Here is a 23,742-nt window from a genome sequence, read left to right as displayed (position 1 = left end):
AGACCAGGTCTAATGTTAACAATGGAGATTACACTTATGGGGGATCCCTTTATTCTTTTCTTTTCCTTGCTCCTATAGCAAAGTCTAAAAGTTAAGCTGCAGCCATCCAATAATAAACTACATGTATTTCATTATTGCCATTAACAGGAACTACAATAATATAGATTAATGTACATGTAAATACCAAAAAGTTCCTTCTTCATAGGACTAATCTCCATAGTTAGACAAGGTCTAAAGTTACATCAAACTTTGTTTTGTGCATACAGACCATAGAGACAAATAAAGTTTTTGTAGTAGTGAAAAATAATAAATATTCTTAGCACTTCCATACAACATTTAAAAAAATCATTGCCCTTAGTTCTGAGATCTTGAGTTCAGGTTAAATGTATATTTTGACTCACACACAGACACACCCACCCCACCCTCTACACACAACAACAAACACCCTGTAACCAATATGTGTCAACTGGGGACAACAACACAATGCAAGTTTCTTTGCCCAATCAGGGACTTCTACCCCCTGCAGGTCCCTGGTTGTAGAAAGTCCATTTTCAGCACATCTAGAATAGGGGGAGGTGTTACGCTGTGAAACATTGACAACTGGAGACGACTCCAGTCACTTAAACACTTAACACACACAATTGCCCCCTATATGCAGAGAAAACTAACAAAACCCATACACACATGTACATCAACCACACACCCCCACCCACACTAAGATAAATATTATGAAAAATCTCCTGCTGCAACGGTATTACAGTAATTATTCATTGTAGAAATATATCATTCAATTACTCTTTACAGAGCCAACATATCGGTAGACAGCAAACAAAAGAGCAGTATATTCTTGAATAAAAATTTCATCTCACTCAGTTGATATTGGCACTACCATTTTCAGACAAGAAATACACCGTATAGACCAAAGAACAGACTAAACCAAATGGAAACTGCTCTTATAACCTATATTGGGCTACTTCAGTTGAAATCCAAACACTCCCTATGGAAGACAACCTTATAATTAATCTCCCACACACGGTGTATAAATTTCTAATGGAGTCACACATTCAGGTAACCCCATTTGAAATTCACACTCCCTGTGTGGAAGATTAAGGTCACATCTTCCATATGGGGTGTATGGATTTCAACCTCACTGTGACCTAGAAGCAATATATAAGGCCTATAGTAAAACCAACCTGCTTTCTTATAATAGGGATGTGCTTCCTCTAGTTTCTTCTCTATCAGATAAACCAATGCAATGTTCTCAAGAATTTTGAGTGTTTCTTGATTTTCAAGTCCATTTGCTGCCTGTACAAGAAAAAAAGAATCACCAAAAACAAAATTTTATTGAGAAAATCATGTGGAATTACCTATAACCTATAAAGAGACCTGTCGGTCAGAACCCTTTGTGAAATTCCTGTACCATGCTTGAGGGCCATATATCACTATTTGACTGCCTTTGAGGATGGCATAAATAGTTGCCGACCAATGCACAAAATCGCCTGATTTTCTGTGACACACATGTAAAAATTGGTGGCAGAACTCACTAAGGTTTAAAGTACTGATGATGTGGTGAGAAATGAGGGAAATTTGAGACTCACCTGGGTATCAAAATTCTCATAGGCTACATGGACTTAGTATCTAATATCCAACTTTTGATAGCATTGGCTATCACGCTATAGGTCAAATCAACCCCCCCTGGCCTAGCACTAGTCACTGCACATAGTGGCCAATACAACATCTGAATACTGAAGAATGTCATTCTGATATCAAATAATTTTGATTTTTTGAAATTACTGAATGTAATACACATTTTATGGCAAATCATTAAAATTGATATTTTTGATATTTAACAGTACTCAAGTAAACTGAATAAATCTGATGATTTATACTTAACGTGTATGTAGGTGGGATGAAAAGCCGATGATCAATTGAAAATTTTGACCTTTCGTATTGAAGATATGGATTTTTTTTCCCAAAACACCAACAAAAATTAGGTCTTTTTGGGAAAAAAATCCATATCTTCAATGTGAAAGGTCAAAATTTTCAATTGATCGTCGGCTTTTCCTCCTAGCTTCATACACTTTAAGAATATATCATTAGATTAAAAAAATTTACTTCGAGGACTGTTATATATCAAAAATTTGAAAAATATCAAATTTGTATAATTTGTCATAAAATTTGTATTATACCGTGATTTTCAAAAAATGAAAATTATTTGATATCAGAAAGACATGCTTCGTATTCAGAATGCAATTCGATACGTCTGAGGTGCTCTCATGTTCCATAAACAATACTGTCGAAACGCTCAAAACGCTCATTCCAGATCCCTTAATGTGCCCTGGAATGTTTTGTTTTTTGCTCCAGTCAGGGCCACTGCAGCATTTTACATTCTCACATTAAAGATCCAACTAACATGACATGGCCAACATCGCAAAACCTTTTTTACCATACCAGTAGCTCTCTGAACTTTTTACACACACACACACTATGAGACATCTTGGAAACAAGTACTAATGATGTAATTTATGTAATGTGTAGGAACGGCTTTGCAAAACCTTGCCAGTAGGTTTCTGAAATTTTACACACTCAGACTATGCTATAAACATGTTTTATATTTGGGGTAAAAGTCTGCAGTACCAATAATGTTATAAATGTATGTGTAGGACTGGCTTTGCTCAACTTTGCCAGTAGAAACATTTGACTATACTAAATCAGAGTAATATGACCACAGATGTCTGTGACTCTCAATGATTAAATTCCAAAAACTCTCAATGAGCAATGATTGTCTAATAAATATCTAAAACTTTCAGACACACAACCATCCACACACCAACTCTTTTTCTCACCAACAAAATAATGCACAAAGACCATACCTCACTGATAGCCAGTGCTTCTGTAAACATCTTCATACTCCTGTCATATTCTTCAAGTCGCATTAGAAAGCTTCCAAAGCTTGTCAAGGTCTGTGAGACTGCTGGATGGTCTCTACCGACTGCATTCACACGGATGTCAAGAGCTCTGAGAAGGTAAGTATTACACAATGACAGTAAATGGATAGGAGAGTAAGTCAAAATTGCTGATTGAAGCAAGTTTTCTTGAAAAAAGCCACAGATGGTATAATTTCTACTTGTGCTCTAAGTTCAAAGCCCAGTCCACTTATTGCACATTAACCAAATCACTAATAGTGCCTATCCAACTGTTTTGATTCTTACCATCCAGTGTATAGTGGTGAATAAAGTTACACACATATTTGTGCCTGTGCAAGTCTACAAGACTACTGTAAGCTCTTCTACAACAAACCTAAGACATACAGTCCATATCAAAGAAGATGGATGGGTACTTGACCACATGAGAGCTACCTGCTGATTGGCCAAAATGAATATTGTGTCCAATTTTGAACAATCAATTAGGAGGGTATTGATAAGATCATCTACAAATGTAAATTTGACTATATATAGTTTAAAGTCTAGTCATAATTGGCAATTGAAATGAGCATTTCAAGTTATCAACCCATCAGAAATGCTGTTAGATGACCAGTAGTGTCCAGGGGGGTTAAAGCCTCTAAGCCAAGTTTCAGGATCTCCACTAGCTTTTGGCAAAGAAAACCTATGCATTTTGCCCAAGAATGCATAATTTATCTAGTATAAGCATTACTCATCCACTGACTAATACTCAGCTCTTTAGGGATGATACAAATTCATCAATTTTTTTATCAAGATTACCTACTTTTGGTACAGCGGTTCAACTGTCTTGATATCCAGGCCTGGGGTGCGAATCTTACACATGGCCAGGTTGAGGACCGTGCCTCCTACATCAGGTGGAAGAACACCAAAGTACACTTCCTCATATATCTGTAATAAAAAATATCATACATGACAGTAAGCATTAGTGAACAATGTGTGTGTAGAGGGTGTGTAGGGGGGTGTGTAGGGGGGAGTGTGGGGGTTGTGTGTGGCTGGGTAATTGTCTTCAAACCAGGATGAAAAAGTGTGGTTCTATATTTACATTCATATACATGCATTAAAGCTGAAAAGTTACAGGATTTCATTTTTGTTCATGGCTTTAATTTTATCATTATTTTTCACTCCCATTATTAAACCCAATCAAAGGACCTAGAAAAATTAACATTTTGACATATCTGCAGATTATCAATTTCTCTCGTTGCATCAATGTAATAAGAAAAAAATTGAAGAACAAAATTCCGAGTTAAAATAAAAAAGAGTCATGAAAACAAAATGATGTGTCCCATGGTTCTCTCTCTGGTTACAAATGTAAAGAAATGTCAAAAAGAAGTTTTCAAATTTAACATATTTGTGTCCCGATCTGATCCACTCAGGCCACAGTCGGAAATTTTGAAAATTGAGTTACTACCATTACTAACTTGCTCAGTACCTACACTTACCGATGTTGAATTCCCAGGTCCCTGAATACTTGGATGCAAAATTATGAACCTTTTATATGTCAATTTTCTTATGTTTTTTATTGGTTTTTTTCCCTTACTTTTGCCTATATCTCAGTTTCATTATTGCTGACTTCAGCCTGATTGGATCAGATCTGGTCACATTTTATCAACTTGCCCACGTCAATGACATACCTCAATAGCATCTTCAAACATGCTTATAGCTTCATTGCATTGTCCCTGTTGGAAGTAAGTCTGGGCTAGGTTATTCATAGTGTCAGCAACCAGTACATGCATATTACCATGCACACTCTTGTGAAGGTCAAGGCACTGCTGGTAGTATTCCACTGCCTAAATGAAGTAGATGGAACAAAAGTTCAAGTTGATGCAAAGTGCTAGACCCACCTCTTCTAAAAAAATTATTTATTTATTCTAAAAAAGTACGCTGAATTCACCAAATATGATATGTTGTTTAACTTCAACAAAACAGTCAACATTTTACATCGTGTTATTTACCATTGCACACTCAGACATTTAATATTTAGGGAATAAAGATATTGTTTTTAGCCGTTGTTGTGCATCTATCATCTCATATAACACGGGCAACATCATTATTTTAAGTAAAACAATTCTCATTAAGGCCATGTCATATGAGACGATAGATGCACGACAGTGGCTAAAAACAATAACTTTATTCATTTCTCATTCTTAAAACACTTCAATTCCAATAAAAAATATCATAAGTATGCCAAATTTTAACCAAATTAAATCCTACATTTTACAAGGAATTACCTAGGGCTTAAAATTGATTAGTCCTGTTGTTGCTATATATGCGCCTCCGATTGGTTCACATAAAGAGTACACGTATTGTGTCGACTCGCACATGCTGTACCATGTTATATTGTGTCATATCACACAGCTAAGAGCCAATAAGTTTACAGGAACGTTCTCAAGTGTTTAAGAAATGTATACTATTCACTACATTTTCTGGTGACATAAAAACACAAACAGTACACAGAGAAACAGATAGGTGGTTTGATGACAGCCTACAAAAAATGTTGATCCTGACAACTTTCCTTCCCTCGTTATAAAAATGAATAATTTATTGTGCATCATACCTCTTCATGTTTGCCCATCTTAGTTTGTATGTAGCCCAGATTGTTTAGGGTCACTGCCTTGAGGGAATCGTTATTTTCAAGTCGATTTCCAAATCTATAAAAAAAAATAATGAGTTTGGTTATTTTCAGTGTTCTTATTCAAATGAAGTTAGAGTTCTAGTTGAATTGTAGGTCAAAGGGAAAGAGAGAAATAAAGAGAGGAAGCTCGGAAGCTCGGGGGACAACAAGAGAAGGGCATAGGGAGAGAAAGAGACAGACAGACAGATGTGGTCAGAAACAGAGATAAAGCAAGACAGAAAATGACAAGATAGATGGTAATTGAAACAGAGAGAAACAAAATATGATTTTGTATGTAAGAATGACCTTTGCCACATAATGTGAATAACTCCACTAACCGGAAGATCACCATGCAGTGTGTGGGAATCCAACGAAAGGTGAATTAGCACAGTGTGGAAAACCTCTTAAGGATCCGAGGATTGCCATGCAATGTGTGGGGATCCTTTATGGGTTTGGAGGATTGCCCTAGGTGAGTTGGAATCCTCCGATGTTGGAGTATCGCCACACAGTGTTGATTTGTTTAAAATGATGGAAGATCAGCACATTGAGGGTTCAGAACCAGAAAGCCAGAAGTCACTATGACCAGCTCTCACAAAATGAGCATAAAGTTGGCTCCTTGCTTTGGTCTTCAAAAATCAATATTATATTTCCTGCACAATGTCTTGTTTTCTATTGAATTTTGTCATGATTATTGGATTGTATCTTCTATAGTGCCCTGATGACTTTATGCTCATTTTGTGGGAACAGGTGATTGTGAGTTCAACCTTCGACATGGCAAGCGGGAAACCTCCGATGTTGAAGGATCAACATGTAGTGTTTGGATGCATGGTGATCCTACGACATCCCAGGATCCAGGATTCCCACTTGCCATGTGCCGATCCTGATGTTGGCGGATCACCATGCAATGTTATCGTCATACTGTGAGTGAAGTATATTTGAATAAGCTACATTTATTTGAGGTCTGATTACAATTTCATTAATATCATCAACCAAATAAATCAAAAGGTGTGTACTTGTCTTTGATGGAGAGTAATTCCTTGTGTATCTTCTCTGCATCTTCAAATCTTTCCATACTTGCATATTGGCATGCCAATGTGTTATGAAGTTCACAATATAACTCGGCAACATCAGCATCTTTGAGAAGTCTATCCTCAATGTATGTAGCATCCTGGTAAATCAATCAATCAATCAATCAATCAATCATGTAAAATCATAAATATTATGATTAATGATAAACCTTAACCTTCTGGAAGGCTACAAAAATCTTCAACCTGCAATCCCCGAAAAATGTCCTTGAAACGCTTTAGGCATCTTGAATGAAATCAAAAGTGTATTTTTAATGTGGATATAAATGTTCAATATTTGGAATTAGAAGAAAGCTGGGCCATCAATTAACACTTTTCCTTTCCCCACCCCCCCATCATTCAATGTTGCGACACTTTGGACACACGCTGAACACATTTGCACGTTTCAACATTGCACGGGGGGGTGGGGGACTTATTTTCACCTAAAGACGCTTTTATGTTTCAAGACATATTTCGGGGATTGTCTGAGGCAATCGCTAAAATTAACATCTGATTTTAATCTTTTGGCTATAACTTTAAAACTACTTGATAGAATCACTCCAAATTTTCAATGAATATTAGTTAGTGCATAAGCTATGATGTGGGTATAAAATAAAACAACTAATTGTATCAATTTTGACTATATCGCCCTGCACTGTAAGCAGGTTGCACCCATCACCTGTGTATGTCTACAATCATAGATTGAATACAATAGCGCTCTTTTCAAACATACTAATCTTATAGATGTGAGTGATCAGCATGATATAGTTCAATGTATAGGTATCGCGTGAACGCTGCAGTGCAGGGCAATATAGTCAAAAAACGACCTTTTCACCTTTTTCAGACCAAAGCCATCCCCCCAAAGCAAAAAACAAAACAAAACGAACCAATAAAAAAATCGCATTAGTACGCTTATGAAGTAGGCCTACTCATGCAGAGATATCTTTAAAATTGATCATTTTATTTGCGTGAAATGGTAAAGTGCGATTGTAAATCGTCCCATTGAATCACATAGTGATTTTAATGGTTTACCATAGTCTAATACTGAATATTAATACAAGGAGTTTCTTTAATTTAGAAATGGTAAACCGTTGACAAAATTCATAATTTAGGTCGATTTGGTGTCAACTTTTATTTGTAAAGTGTTTTGTTTGAAAGCTTGTTAAAAACTACATCTAATTTTACTATTTTACGTTTTGTTAGCTCTAACATTGTTTACATTTTACTGATTTTAGCAAATGTAAATCATCTGTCGAGATTTACCATTTTCGTAATCACGAGAATGCAATGCGCACCCATATATCACGGAATCCCGTAATTATTTCCATATGACAGCGTGGTATAATGGACAGTACTTCAGACGGTGAAACGAAAGGCTAGTGGTTCGAACCCCAACAGTTTCACGGGTTTTTTTGTTTTTTTGTTTACGACTTATTCAAACCAGTAAACTATTCTTCTGTATTCATGACAATTGACATTGTGAAACACGAAAATAAGTTTTAAAACCCTAATTTCTCTATGGCATGATAATTGTTTTGTTTTTTTTAATTGTAACAAAGACAACCATAGATCCGGACATCTTTAAAGGTCATGAATATGGGCACTATAGCAATTGTAAGATACCCCCCCCCCACACACACCCACCTTCAAGTTTCATATGTTTCATAAGTATTTACTTATAGAGTGCTTGCACATAAGGTCATTAGTTCAAATCATCTCCTCTATAGGCACGCTCCAGAAGATATGCAAATGGATGGAGTACAAAAGAATTATTTGACCACTACCTAAATAAAAGATGAGTTGTTTTATTTTGTGCCCACATCATAGCCTATCTATTAATAAATAGTCATGGAAAATTGTTCATGCGGTACCTATGCATTGAACTATATCATGCTGATCACTCACATCTGTAAGATTAGTATGTTTGAAAAGAGCGCTATTGTATTCAATCTATGATTGTAGACATACACAGGTGATGGGTGCAACCTGTTTGTAATGCAGGGTGATATAGTCAAAATTGATACAATTAGTTGTTTTATTTTATACCCACATCATAGCTTATGCACTAACTAATATTCATTGAAAATTTGGAGTGATTCTATCAAGTAGTTTTAAAGTTATAGCCAAAAGATGAAAATCAGATGTTAATTTCTGCGATTGCCTCAGACATGAGATTGATACAATATTTTGATGGGATGGCCCATACAATCATCCCCACAATGCTTGTGTGTAGGTTTCTGACCAAATTAACCTCATATGTCGCCATTTTAGCCTAAAAAGTGCACATTTTTATGTGTTTTGTGTGCATGTATTCCAATTTTACAGCATACATTGTATTTCACCAGTTTAGTTTCAATATGGCAAAAGTTTTCGCGCGCATTTGTACCATGAATTTATTCTGTCACCAAGCACTAGGTCGGCAACCAGTAACCACTGGTGATCACTGGCCTAGCAAAAGCGTGCGTAAATATTATTTTGGATGATTGTGTCATCACATCACGTGGGATGCATACATGCATGCACAGTGCATATATATCTTGGTAGTATTTTGTAGTACTTGGAAGTGTTAGAGTTAAACATGACTTACATGCATCTTGATAGTTCTCAGTATCATAGGTTCACGGATCATGAAGTGTCCTGCATCCTCAAGGAACTCAGTCAAGTCTTTAGCAGTATCCAACAACTGAAATTATAGGGGGAGAAACATGGTAGTGAATTTGAAAGTTATTGCTGTATAAGGCGACAAAAAAGCCAGTCTGTTCTATGGGCAGACAAACCTTTTAAGTATAGGGTCGGTTAGCTGTGGTTATTTCCTGTCCCCCAACTCAACACAAAAGTTGGCAACCATGAGAGTTACCAAATCTTTTAAAGACCCCCTTTGCAATGATTTTTCATCAAAAATACCCCCCTTTTTCATGCAAAATCGAGGACAAAATTTGGCCAAAAACAACCCCTTTTTTGTGGTTTTCAATAACTAGAATTTGCAACACCCATTTTCAATGACTAGAATTTCAAACACCCCTTTTCAGTGACACTAAATATTGACATAAAATTACCGGATTTTCCCAAGTGCCCCTTTCATCCAAATTTCGCGGACAGTGCAAATTAAATACCCCTATTTTGCTGATTTCATGGTCAAATTTCGCAGACTGTCCAAATTAAATACCCCCTATTTTCCTAATTTCGGAGTCCTTGCTACTGGTAAAAAAATTGCCCCTTTTCTGCGCTATTTGGTAACTCTCATGGTTGTCAATTTTTGTGTTGAGTGTGGGGGCGGGGGTTATTTTGGGTTATTTTTTCCTCTGGAGGTTAAAATTACCCTAAAATATGCAGATTTTTTGAACCATATTTTCCAAAACAGCTATTTACATGATTTTAAAAAAAATCTCCAAAATGCAAAAGTCTGGGTAGAACAGGTTTTTTTTGTCGCCTAAACACTACAATGCATTTAAAACTGAAATAGAGTTAATACACTGCAAAGATAAAACACAGAATGGCACACATGCAGTTGGTGCAGTGTGGCCTTTGCTGGGGGTTAGGAGGCTTGAATCCCCGGTTTGAATCCCCAAAATGAGTTGGCTTGCTAACCCATAGAAAATTTCAACCCTTACCCCCCCCAAAAAAATAGTGTAAAATTTAAAAATGGCCTTATGAACACAATATGTTACCTTTATTTTGTGCAAAAATAGTGTGAAATTGAAAACTGGCCTGGTAAATGCAAAATTTCACCTTAACTTCGGGCTAAAATAGTGCAGTTATCAAAATAATGACCAAAATGATACCTACAGGGATTTTTTTGTCTTTTCCCCCTCAGACAATATGCCACTGAACATGTGAAATACCCAAAAGGATTTTTACAAAGAACACACTGATTGGGTGCAGCCAAAGTTGCATAAATCATACAAAAATGAGCTGTGATTTATTGATGGCATTAACTTTCAATGGTTGTGACACTTGTTACACGGTTTCTATTATCCTGAATACTTTTTTGAAAATGTCCAATTGAATACCTGAATACAAAACCCACCCAAGTCCATGGAAAGTGATTTTGAGAAAACTAAAAAACAAATGTGTATCATGCATGTTGGGTATACATACATGCTGGATTTCACATGCTCAATAGATGCATGTAGAGGGTGGATTTGGGTTCAACTTTACATATGATAGGCCTATGTATAAGCAAATTTCCCATGTTTAACTCAATTTGACCAAAGTATGGACTTGGGTGGGTTTTGTATTCATGTATTCAATTTCAGAACATAGGAAATACTCAGTGCCTCTTTTGACCTGACTTAATTACATAAAGGGGTATTTCATGATTTTAGCATCATGATGGTCCAACAGATAAACATTAAAAAAGCTTATTACATCCAAAATTTCAGTTGACTCGAATATTGAATTTGCGAGTTAATTACGTATAATTGAATATATTGCTGTTCCACTTAGGCCACAATGTTTTCATTTTGAACTGTTGACAGTCCAAAACTTCAAACTGGATGATGTCTTTGTCAAACAACCGAATCTGCAAGAAAGCTTACGCATACAGACAATATGTAGACGTAGGTTTCTGCTAGTATATACCTCAACTTTGTTGGAGTAAGTTGGGGGATGAGGCTGTGGATCACAAAATGCCCCTTTTAGCAACAAAGGCAATATTGGGCTATTCCACTTGAAATCCATACACCCCCTAAGGAAGACAAGTCCTTAATCTTCCACACAGGGAGTGTGACCTTCAAATGGAGTTACCTGATGTCATTTGAAACCTACACCCCCTGTGTGGGAGATTAAGATTATGTCTTCCATATGGGGTGTATGGATTTCAACTGGAATAGCCCAATTAGGTTGAATATGCATACGGTTATGAAAAAAATTAGCACATGTGTTAGAATGGCACACAAGGATGGTTTGACAAGAGTTCAAAATCAATGATACTTGCCAGAGAAGATATCTTACCCTTCCCAGAATCCTTTGCAACATGATACATCACCTCATTACAGTCAATGACACTCCAAGTACTTTGTACAGGTTCCCTTTGCTTTCATATTGAGAATAGACTGGCTAAACATGGGCCGATGGTTAAGAAATAAACATATTTGGCAAGATCTGGATGTGCTCTGGTCATTGAGGTATTTTTTTTCACTATTGGCCAATGTTGTACTCGATAGCAAATCAGTACAGAAAATTGAAATGGAAGAAATGCACTGTGGGAAGTGTACGATATCTTCTCTGGATACTTGGCACTGAGATTGTTAACACTGCAATCTTGAGAATACAACTTAGATATTACACCACAAAGTGCATATTAAATTTTTCACACAGGATACGGCAAGCACACCCTGCATGCATCAACACACAAAGGCACATTGTATATGCAGGGATGAAAACAAGCACTGATATGATTTCCTGAAACTGCTTTTACATTTCCTGAACATGTATACTTTGTACAGGTAAGATCCAAGCAAAATTTCCTGAAATCAGGAAATTTCCTAAGATTTACATCCCTATATATGTAAGGTGAAGCCATGCCTGAATAATGCTCCCATGACAAAGTGCTAATTTCTTTTTTCTTTTGCTTTTGACCAGACGCCCCTGAATCATCTTGTTGTGGTCGTTCAACATTTCTCCCACACAATGAGTCAGTTTTACATTCTCGGTGCTATATATACCAGTACCCATTTATACACTTGGGTGGAGAGACACTTATAGGAGTAAAGGGTCTTGTCAAAGTGCACAGGGCACCAGCGGGGGCTTGTAGCCACAACCCACCGATTATGAGTCAGAGCCTGTACCACTGCGCCCAATATACAAAAAATAAATAAAAACAGAAAAACTAATCAATCTGTAAACAATTTCTCAGACAAGACATGTACAGTTGAATGCAACAAAAACACTCCACACCTTTCCACAAGCGTATGATGTTGTAAATTACACATGAATCAAACACATCAAACAAATCACGCTATGCAATGTTATTACTAATAAGCATGCAGTGTGAGGTGTTGTTTGCTAATTTAAACTTAACTTACTACATTTATAGTGCGCCTTTTCCAATGGCAAAACATCAAAAAGAACATCGAAAATGATCAAATACAGAAAACAAAGGCAACAATATTATGGAAAAAGATATGTTTTGAGCATAGTTTTGAATAATTTAAGATAGAGTAGCAACATTTCTGATATGAGCTAGTAAGGTGTTCCACAAATGTGGAGCTGCCACTGAAAAGGCTCTATCCCCAGCACCCTTCTTGGTAAGAGGCACCAAGAAGGAAATACTATCCACCAAGCAGGTATCTTCATTGCCCTTTGGGACAATCTTAAGTGAGGTAGTTATTTAAAGACCCATTCAGTGATCCCAACGAAAGTGTACAAAAATTAAAATTGTTTATAAATTGCTAAAAAGTGAAGGATAAATCATTCAAATTGTCATTTGGTATTTTTGAAATTAAAAATTTGGCAAAAAACAAAGAAAACAGCAGTATTAAAAAAATTGAAGCCCCATTCGAATACATGTAGCTAATTCACAGATTCATGTCAATTCCTTATTTTTGTCTTAAATACACGGCTTTCGGCTGAACCACTAGAAGGCTATGTTTACATTATTTATGACAATGACAAAGGTACCAAAATCTGAATTTTGATGATTTTTTTGATCGTCCGGATGAGCAAATCACTGAATGGGCCTTTAAAGGGAGAGAGCCTATTCAGAGACTTATACGCATAAAGCTAGAGACTTATATACATTAAAACAACATCTTATACACAATCCCATTACCGACAGGGAGCCAATGAAGTTGGCTCAAGAAAGGGGTGACATGTTCAAATTTTAGTTTAAGGTGGTACTACACCCCCTGATAAATTTTGTGACTAATTTGGCATATTTCTCTAAAAATAACTTTACACTGGTAACAAAAGTTATGTATATCATACGGGCAAGGAATCCAACTACTTCACTGACATTTCAGTAATTCAAGACAAGTGGTTCATTATATATGTTAAGAAATGAGGTACAATCTAGCGGTACCTCTTTTCTTATCATAAATAATGTACCGCTTGTCTTGAGTCACTGAAATTCTAGTGTAGTAAATGGATTCCTTGCCCTTATAATATACATAACTTTTGTTACTGGTCAGTGTGTTATTATTTTTTGAGAAAAATGCAAAAATAGTCACAAATTTATCAAGGGTGTAGTACGACCTTAAGACATATCAAACATGAACACTTATTTTGCAATTTCTGTAAATGACAACAAATTATATTTGCTGCAGAGTGCAGACACAAACCTGACTTGCTGGGTTTGGGTTTATATTCAATTCCTTGGTTTGTTTGGAAAAGAAAGAAAATATTGTTAAAAAAAGTATTTCCAAGGTAATACATACTGGCTAAATCAGGGGCGGTCCACCTGTGGATAAAAGAAACGTCAATAATAACTCTGTATATGTCTCGTGGAATGGAAAAATCCATTTTTCAGCCTGTGATTATATTTTGACCATCACACTCATACACAGTTAAAATTTGTATTATAGTACATAACAAATGTGTAAAAATGAAAACTTTGCATACAATTGATGAGGGCAGTCTCCTCAGCAAATGTTACAACATTGCTTCAAACAGTGTTGTAGTACACCTATATACATGGAGGACGGGTTGGTGTAGTAGCTTGTAGTAGCTTGTAGTGGCTCATGCACTTGCCTCTAACCACTGTGGTCCAGGTTCGATTCACCGCAGTGCTCAAAGTGAGCATCAACATAGGTGCCAATCCATGACCGCCCTCACAGGGTTTTTTTCCCGGGTACTACGGTTTTATTCATACATTCTAAAATCTGATCTCTTCACATATTCCTGTCCAGGCCCGTAGCCAGGATTTATTTGGGGGTGCTTATTTTGAAAAAGTGGACTTTTTTTCAAAATTTGGACCTTTTTGGACGGGCGGGGCGGATTTGGTTTTTTTTGGACCAAAAAGGCATAAAAACCCTCTTTTTTTTTCCCTCACTACACTCGCAAATGTGACTTTTTGGGCCTTTGGCATTTTTTAGGGGGGGGGAAGAGTGTGTTACACCCCCTGGTTACGGGCCTGTTCCTGTCCCATTTTATCTGGTTCACTTCTTTGAGTTATAGCTACAAAGAATTGTATGGGGTCATTCCACCTCCTGTATCTTCAAAAATCACCACAAGATGGCTATAGTTTGCAGGACACCAGAAGAGAGCTGAAGGAAGAATAACATCTGATCTGCTAACTTGAAAACCCACACAAGGAAAAAGAACCAAAGGACATCTCAGGAAGACCATTGTGGACCTGCTTCAAGAAGACAACAGTATATTCATTCAGTAGCAGAAATTGAGACCAGCATGCAGGACAGGTGGTTTTGGTGAGCCATCATTGATGCCCGACAGCAAGAGTTGAGGCAGTTATAGCTGCATTAAATTCGTCATCTGTATCACATACTGTCATATCTATCTCAAAAGGCTGCCTTGTGTGATTTTTATTATCAATGTCATTTTTTCATAATATTATTGTATATTCCAGCTAACTTCTTTCTTTTATGAATGGACATGAGATTGTACTGTTGTGATAATGCCTGATAATTAATATATTTTAAATAAGTTAATTTTACAGCGTATCTCCCGGAAGTACTCAGTACAAATGACCATACGGGACGTGCATAAACATGGGTAGCATTTTCGGCCTTCTGGTATATCAATGACCCCTTTTTCAAAGCCTATTTTGGTATATGAATGGGTCCTTTTTTCAAAATTTTCTCAATTTTTTCGGAAAACATTTTGGGAAAATTTGTAAAAACTAAGACAATTTTGGTTAAATTCGGCCGAAATTTTTGATCAATGGGTCCAAATTTCTTGAAAAATTGGTATATTTATGGGTCCACTTTCAAAATCTCAGCGGCACGTCCCTACCAAAACCAAACTTGAGTACCCCCATGGTGTATCTCATTAGAGGTTAATAACTGCGCATCGGTTATTTGGAGGGCATAGTGAAAAATCTAAACATTTTGCCTTTGGAACCGAGGAATATCCCGAGGGCATAGCCCCGAGGATATTCCGAGGTCCAAAGCAAAATGTTTAGATTTTTCACAATGCCCGATATATTACCGATGCAAAGTTATTAACCTCATTCATAACCGTCACTTTAATCTCTTCACCTTACAAAATAACACAAAATTTTGCTCAAAAGTTTATAAAAATAGATGATTTTTACATCTTCCCTTGCCAAAAATCGATCAGGCTAAAACAGAACGACCAATAACAAAAGTCGTATCACAATCTGTGCAAATATGGTAGCGCGCAATCCAAACACGTCAGCCAGCGCGCGCAGTTTGTTGGACGCAGAATACCGCGCACGCAGAAGTCAATTGTGTGCGACATTGGAACAATTACGCATTTTGCGGTCAATTGTGAGATATTAATGACCTCGATTTGCGTTCGCGTTTTACGCAAATAATAAAATATGATTGGATCACACGCATCATGCATATTCATGAGGTTATGAATCACAATTAGATAACAATTATAAAAAAAATCACAAAAGGCAGCCTTTAAAGATACACCAGTATGTGAAGCAGACGACAAATTGAGTATCACAACAGCACCTTGAAATCCACTTGGTGGATGTAATATGTCACACACTCACCTCTTGAGAAGTATTAGGCCATGGTCTAACATCTTTATCCATTGCATCATTGTATATGATTGTAATTTGTTCATCTATGGCACTGAGGTATCTCTTCATAATATATTCACCAGCTTCATCAGTAGCATTCCAATAGCCTATTAGCTCATACTTCTGCGAACTGTAAAAATATACGACAAAGTAGAATATCATACAAAAAAGCATCCTGTATAAAAAATAATCTTTGACTGAGATGATAATCATTGTGACCTATATACATCACACATATAAGATATAAAACATATTCACTACATGCCACAGTGGCGTGCACAGGTTTTCAAAAGTGGGGGGGGGGCTTGGGGGCTTGGGGCTGGGGAACATGTCCGTGGGTCTCAATCCCCCAAGTGCTAAAAAAAATTCCAACAGAAATATATCTTGCCAATTGAAATTGTGAATTGTTGACCCTAATTGTTTTTGGCCAGGGTGCTCAAAAATATCAAACTTTTATTTCTACACTAATTTCTAATAAAACCCACTTTTTTACAAAAATTGAAAAGTTATTTTGAAAGTATTTTTGTCAAAGCTGGGTCAAGTTGTATGTTTTAATAACCTTTGCTTCTATTGAACAGCTGGCAATGCATACTAAATCAATGTATCCCTAGCTGTTCAATAGAAGCAACAGTAATTAAAACGTACAACTTGATCCGCTTTGAAAAAAATACTTTCAAAATAACTTGTACTCTACTTGAATTACCAAGTAGTTTAGGGTCTATAACTTATTTTTGTAAAAAAAATCAGTTCAGTCTTAATTGCATCCAAACAGCAACCCATATTGACCACATTCTAGATTTATACAATGCATGGTAGCACTGTGACACATGGCACCATATATTTTTGCGACTGGAGTGCATTTTCTCCAGACTGAGTGCATTTTCCCTGACTAACTGACAAGAGGACTTTCATCATTATATTGGATCACAAACATATACACAAAACCATTACTTTATTTTAAGGCTGTGACCTATCGGGTAATAACGTATTTGGGTACCCGAGGTTAATTTCGGGCGGGTAACCGGGTACCCGTATCAAACGTAAAAAAAAAAAAAAAAAAAAAATTTAAAGTTATTTATTTTTTCGGCTTTGTAGTGTCCCTGGACCTAGACTAAACAATAGGATCATTCATGGTTGACTTATTCAAAAAAAAAAAAAAAATGTAGGCCTATGTGTTTTGAATAAATTTGTACTCATGTCATACTCTATTAATGATTTCAAAATGGATACAAATTCAACAATGAATGATCCTAGCATTTAGCTCTAGGTCCAAGGACACTACAAAGCCGAAAAAAAAATAACTTTAAAAAATGTTGTTTTTTTTTTTTTTTTTTAATTGAGTAATCCGTAAATGGAATTTGTATCCGGGTAGGGAAAAAACGGGCGGGTATCCGAATATCCGGGCTTGAGTCACTGCCTTACTTTATTTAATGAAACCAAGCATGTATAAATGTGAGATATTAACATCCAGGAGGCACATGAAATGGAAAAAGCTGCTTCCAAATATAATTCAATGTCCAATAGTTCATGGTTGTGTGCTCCATTCATTATAAGCCAGCTTGGACAAAGAGTGAATAACAAACATTGATTTCATCCTCTTCAAATTTCCTCTCTTCCTTTCATTCTCTCAGCAAATATGGGAAATGAGTGTAATTTTAATTAAAAGTCGCACGTTGGTAGGTTTCCAGACATCTTGGCTGGCTCAGGGCGCCCACCACAAGCCAGTAGTATATGTCCTTTGTGAATGGCTCATTGTGACCCCATTCACAAAGGACATACAGACATACTACTAGCTTGAACAGGTGCGTGTGAAACAAAGAACACCAACACAGTAGCCAGGGCATATTGAAACTGCCTGTCCCTCTCTCCCACCCCTTTTCTCTCTCCCTCACTACTCACCTGCTCCCTTCACTATTTCATTCTCTCTTTCTCTCCCTCTCTCTTTCTTGAAATTGATCTCTCCCCTCCCCCTTCTCTCTCTCTCTTATCCTCTCTCTCTCATTCTTACTTCCATAAGGCATTGAAGAAAGGCAGACTGGTAAGACAGGAAATCAACTTCTTTTTGTCACCAACTTTTTCCAGTAACCATGGCAGCTCATTAAGCACTCGTGGTGAGATCCTGGTCTTGTAATGGGAGCTGAGTTGCTGTGAAGACAAAAGCACACCATGGGAATCAAATATAAAATTACATAATTGTATATTAATTACATTCAAAATAAAAATAAAAATTGCTCAGGTTAAGCAGTCAAGTTAGCTCAATCAATAAGGCATTCAACTAAGAGGTTACGGGTTCAAACCCTGGCAGTGGTTAGTACGCTTAAGCTTTAAATTCCCCTGGACAAGGAACTTACTGCTAATTGTCTCGTAGAAACCCACATAAAACTTGGAGAGTTGATCCTGGCTGTGAAGGTCAATTGTGGAATGTCTAGGGTGTGTGCTTCTTAGCTGCAAGTACCTGTTTGGTTGTTTAATGGTTTATGGAATGATATGGGGCAATAGTGGTCAGCAACAACCTGCAAAGTGTGCTGAGGCTTGTGGATCAACGTCTAGGCATTGTGCATGTGCGTAGCGCATATAAATCACTGCACTTCTTTTTTAAACACTGTCTTAAGTTCAAAACACACTGGACATGTGTTCTGGTTTATACAAACTGAGAGGGGCAAGTGCCATGATTCCCTTAACAGACACCCAACACTGGATAGAAAATTAAGTAAAACCCTTCAAATGTGTGCAGTTTACCCAACTAGCAGGTGTATTGGCCTTGCTGCCTCCAAGGCTTTGGAAATACCATGGACGAATAATAGAGCACGAAGTGCAATGGACTTGCAACTCCATGAGGACAGTGACAAAAAATAAGTCCTTTTACGTAGCCTATATCACTAGCTACCGTTGGTGGCAGCAGCATTTTTCTGTAATTATATATTCATATATTCATAATGTATCAAGATGGCGGTCGAGTCCCGGTTCTCTGTCTCTAATTCTGTGGTGGCAGCAGCATTTTTCTTCAGTCACGTGATAATGGCACCGGCGAATAATACACGGGGGAAGCCGACGGTGTCCCCACTTTTTTGCATTGCGCTGGTATATGAGTTGCAACGGCCTGGAAATACTATTGACACTAAATGAAATGTTTCTTGGAAAAAGTCTCTCTTCTACTCAACAGAGAAAATAGTGGCTCTAAAAAGAGTCATTCAATAAGTCTGAATTGCAAGTCTATTGCATTCCTGGCTACACATGACCTCTTACCTGGAAGATGCCATAGAAGTATGTAATGAGAAGATCTTGATAATGCCTCTTCTTGGTCTTGTCTGCTTGGTAGTACCTTAATCTGACAGCTTCAGCTAGCTCAGCAAAGGCTAACCTAAATATTCAATTTGGTAAAACACATAATTTTTCAATCTGTTTGGTACCACGAAATGGGGAGGTACAAATATTCTAGACCATGTGAATAATTATTATTCTTTTATTATTATTATTTTGAGCATTATGAGTGCTCTACAAAGAACAAGAACAAAGTGCTAACAAGATGCACTCCCAAACACACATAAAAGATGACATGCAAAGATACATTAACCTGGGAACAGGTTTATAGGAGACATCTCAAGTCGCACACAAGAATCCGTCTCTTTGACATACACTGGAAGGTCATTCACATACTAGTATATCAATGGAACACTAAAATAAGAGGGCTTCCATTTATTTAGAGGTTAATGACTGCGCATCAGTTGTTTTGAGGGTATTGTGAAATATCTAAACATTGTGCTTTGGAACCGAGGAATATCCCTCTGGGCATATTCCGAGGTCCAAAGCACAATGTTTAGATATTTCACAATACCCGAAAAATAACTGATGCAAAGTCATTAACCTCATTCATAACCGTCACTTTTCACTTTTTTTAATTCAATTTACGTCACATTTTTTCTTTTAATTAAAAAAAACCCACAATTTTAACTTTATCTGTCGTTTTCCTGTAAAAAAATCGAATAGCCCATTAAGTAAATACCGCTAGCGACCAATCACAAGTTATTATCTGTGATTGGATCGCACTTGCTGCGTATATTAATGAGGTTATGAATTAATTTCAAGGATTTTATCCAGTTAACTTTTAGGGAATAGCACTCCTTATGTTGAATATTTAATGGCAACAACAGGGGAATATGCTACCCTGCTACCCATCTTATGCTCACCCTCCCCACACACACTCACCACAACCACCCACACATTTTCTCTTCAGTCAAAATAAGAAAATTTCAACTGTATAGGCCAAAAATGTCAAATTTTAGGAATATTATTTAGATCTTGGCTCCCCCTAAAATATCCCCCAATTCCACCACCACCCCCCAAAATGTCTTGGTGCCACCACTATAAATATGATATAAAATTGTTAAGATAAGTGAATCTTACCTGTACACCCCAGCACTCTCTACCATGAAATCATCTATAGCAAAATACAAAGTGGACCACACTTGATCTGATATGTGTAGAATAGTCTTCAATTCAAGCTCAGTCAAGCCTTGTTTGGCTTCCAGCAAACAGCACATAATCTGATGAAAAAGTAGAAATAAATTGTAATAAGACTTATATAATGCTTTTCTTTGTTTTCTTTATTGATATCACTCATATATACTTCTGGACAGTAGATTGATTGAATGCTATTCAAGATTTTTTACCATCAGTGTACTTGTTGATGCCTCAGCTAAATACAAGTTCATGTGTTGCATATGCTGGTAACATCCTATTTTACACCTTATATGCATTACCTCATAGACTCACTAATTTGGTTATGGCCAACTTATTGGAAATATGAATTATGCCACAGCAACATTCAGCATTGTGTAGATGGGTATAAAACATTCTTAAACACTTGAGAATGTTCCTGAAATCTTATTGGTTCTTACCCGTGTGATATGACACGATATCACACGGGTCAGCTGATAATGCATCGACGCCGATACGCGTACTTTCATAATTTGAACCAATCGGAGGCGATAGCAACAATGGGACTGATCGATTTTAAGTCCTAGGTATAATTCCTTACAAAATGTAGGATTTACTTTGATTAAAATTTGTAATACTTAAGATATTTTTATTTGAATTGAAGTGTTTAAGAATGAGAATAAAGGTATTGTTTTTAGCAGCTATCGTGCATCTATCGTCTCATATAACACGGCGACACATTATTTTTGGCGTAAAACAACTCGGCTTCGCCTCGTTGTTTTACTTAAAATAATGATGTAGCCTGTGTTATATGAGACGATAGATGCACGACAGCAGCTAAAAACAATACCTTTATTCTCTAAATCTTGACTTGTAGTACTATTATAGTAAGACCAATATCAAAGACCAATATCAAACAAATACTAACTGGTGATAATGTGTGTAATTGTAGAAATATAATCACTCGCTGAAAGCATAGAAGTTTTGTGGTGAAAGATGAATTGTTCCATCTGTCACATCCTCATAGCCAGGTTAGCTCAATCGATAAGGCATTCGACTATGGCATGAGAGGTTGCAGGTCTGAACCCCGGCAGTGATTAGTATGTTATTTACAAAAGTTCTGGTGTACAAATCCAAAAGTATTTCGGTATAAAGATGTTAAACATACCTCAATGACGTTGCGTACTACATCGTAGTACTTTCTCAAAGTGAGAGTTGATCAGCCAATTTGAGAAAGTACTACGATGTAGTACGAAATGTCATTGAGGTATGTTTAACATCTTTATACCGAAATACTTTTGGATTTGTACACCATAACTTTTGTAAATAATGTATTATGGACAATCCTGATGAATTTATTTACGGATTTTATTTACTGAGTGATTAGTACGCTCTCGTGAAAAAATTGAGTTTGCTTGAAATTCCCCTGGACAAGGAACTTACTGCTAATTGTCTCATTGTAACCCATACGAAACTCGGGGAGCTGATCCGGGCTGCGAAGTCTATTGTGGAATGTCTATGGTGTGCGCTTCTCAGCTGCAAGTCCCTGATTTGTTGTTTAATGGTTTATGGAATGATGTGGGGCTGTAGTGGTCAGCGACAACCTGTGAAGTGTGCTGAGGCTTGTGGATCAACGTCTAGGCGTTGTGCCTGTTTGTAGCACACTATACGAGGGGCAGTCAGTATGTTTTAAGAGTGGACTCGTGATGTCATATGTGGATTGTTTTCATGGCATTTCTCAATGATTACATAAACACTGTACCTTTGTCTTTCAAACAACACATGTAAAGATTATATCATACACATGATTACGTAACAGCATTAGCATAAAATCAATATACTAGGGACACTGCCAAATCACGCAAAAAGGCGGGCCTTTTAAATTACAGCAAAGACACATGTTTAAAATGTCCGAGAACAGAAAAAGTACAAGGGGCTTTAGGCTAGTTTTTGGCAGGAATAAACACTAGGTCCTCAGTTTGCATTTGGTAAAATATGAGACTTGTCATTAAACTGTGGTGGAAATGGGATGTCTGGAAACTTCAACAACTTTAGGGCTTGAATGGAAGCAAAATTATTCTGCAAAAATGGTGTTAATGAAAAAGCAGTTATTACAAATGACATTAATTATCTCCAAAATGAAACAGACTAAAATATAATGACTGGTCACGTGTGAGAGCTAGTACCCAGTGCGATGATAACTGGTGCAAATCAAACAATAATCTGCGCATGCGTAGGTAGGATGACCGATACAACATGGTGGAAATGCACGAAAATGGCAAAATTCCATGTAAATAGGGCCTAAAATATTACAAAATGCTATGAAAATTTTAATTTTAATATTTATATGAATTTTTATGGATGATCTCAACCTGAAATGAACAGAAAAGTTTTAAAAATAAATTTCTTATTAAAATGATGGCCTCTCTCTCTGTACCACTACTTTTTGTATAAATGTAACAATGGTAGAATAACAGTTATATTTTAATCACGGATTCAAATATTTTCTAGGGAGACTCCGTTTTAATTTTTGGAGATTAGTCAACAGAACTGGCCAAAAAAGTTAAATTTCCACGTTTGCTATTTTTGGCAATATCAAGATTTGTATAGAAAGAAAAGCCTTGTTTTTGTCAAAAATAAGACATATTTGACCATACATTATAAACAAACTAAAACCTTTACAGCCCAACAAACATGGTTTCATGAACTGGTAGTTTGTGTTCTATTACTGTTCCAAAAGGCAGCATTATCCATTCTTTAATTCACGAGAAAGTATAAAAATACAACAATACCTCATTTCAGCCTCTTATTTCCCTTAACAAAAACGATTCAATTTCACCAGGTGACTCTAGACCATTGATTTTATGCTAATGCTGTTACGTAATCATGTGTGTGATATAATTTTTGCATGTGTTTTTTGAAAGACAAAGGTACAGTGTTTATGTAATCATTGAGAAATGCCATGAAAACAATCCACATATGACGTCACGAGTC

General features: G+C 36.6%; 1 protein-coding gene across 1 annotated transcript in view; it reads right to left on the bottom strand.

Moving 5' to 3' along the window:
- Positions 1 to 23,742, bottom strand: part of LOC140149624 (TPR repeat-containing protein DDB_G0287407-like) — a 54,395-nt gene that overhangs the window by 16,057 nt on the left and 14,596 nt on the right. The window contains exons 11-21 of the mRNA XM_072171704.1: positions 20,716 to 20,855; positions 19,558 to 19,672; positions 18,320 to 18,456; positions 16,282 to 16,441; positions 9,226 to 9,321; positions 6,588 to 6,742; positions 5,518 to 5,611; positions 4,595 to 4,750; positions 3,727 to 3,851; positions 2,874 to 3,018; positions 1,194 to 1,305 (exon numbers count right to left, since the gene is read on the bottom strand). Of these exons, the coding sequence (XP_072027805.1) occupies positions 1,194 to 1,305; positions 2,874 to 3,018; positions 3,727 to 3,851; positions 4,595 to 4,750; positions 5,518 to 5,611; positions 6,588 to 6,742; positions 9,226 to 9,321; positions 16,282 to 16,441; positions 18,320 to 18,456; positions 19,558 to 19,672; positions 20,716 to 20,855 (1,435 nt within the window). The remainder of the gene's footprint in view (positions 1 to 1,193; positions 1,306 to 2,873; positions 3,019 to 3,726; positions 3,852 to 4,594; positions 4,751 to 5,517; positions 5,612 to 6,587; positions 6,743 to 9,225; positions 9,322 to 16,281; positions 16,442 to 18,319; positions 18,457 to 19,557; positions 19,673 to 20,715; positions 20,856 to 23,742) is intronic.

Source organism: Amphiura filiformis, chromosome 4, assembly GCF_039555335.1.
Source record: "Amphiura filiformis chromosome 4, Afil_fr2py, whole genome shotgun sequence".
In the NCBI taxonomy this organism is placed as follows: Eukaryota; Metazoa; Echinodermata; class Ophiuroidea; order Amphilepidida; family Amphiuridae; genus Amphiura; species Amphiura filiformis.
The sequence above is the reverse complement of the archived record's forward strand: the minus strand, read 5'-3'. Positions and strand labels throughout refer to the sequence as shown.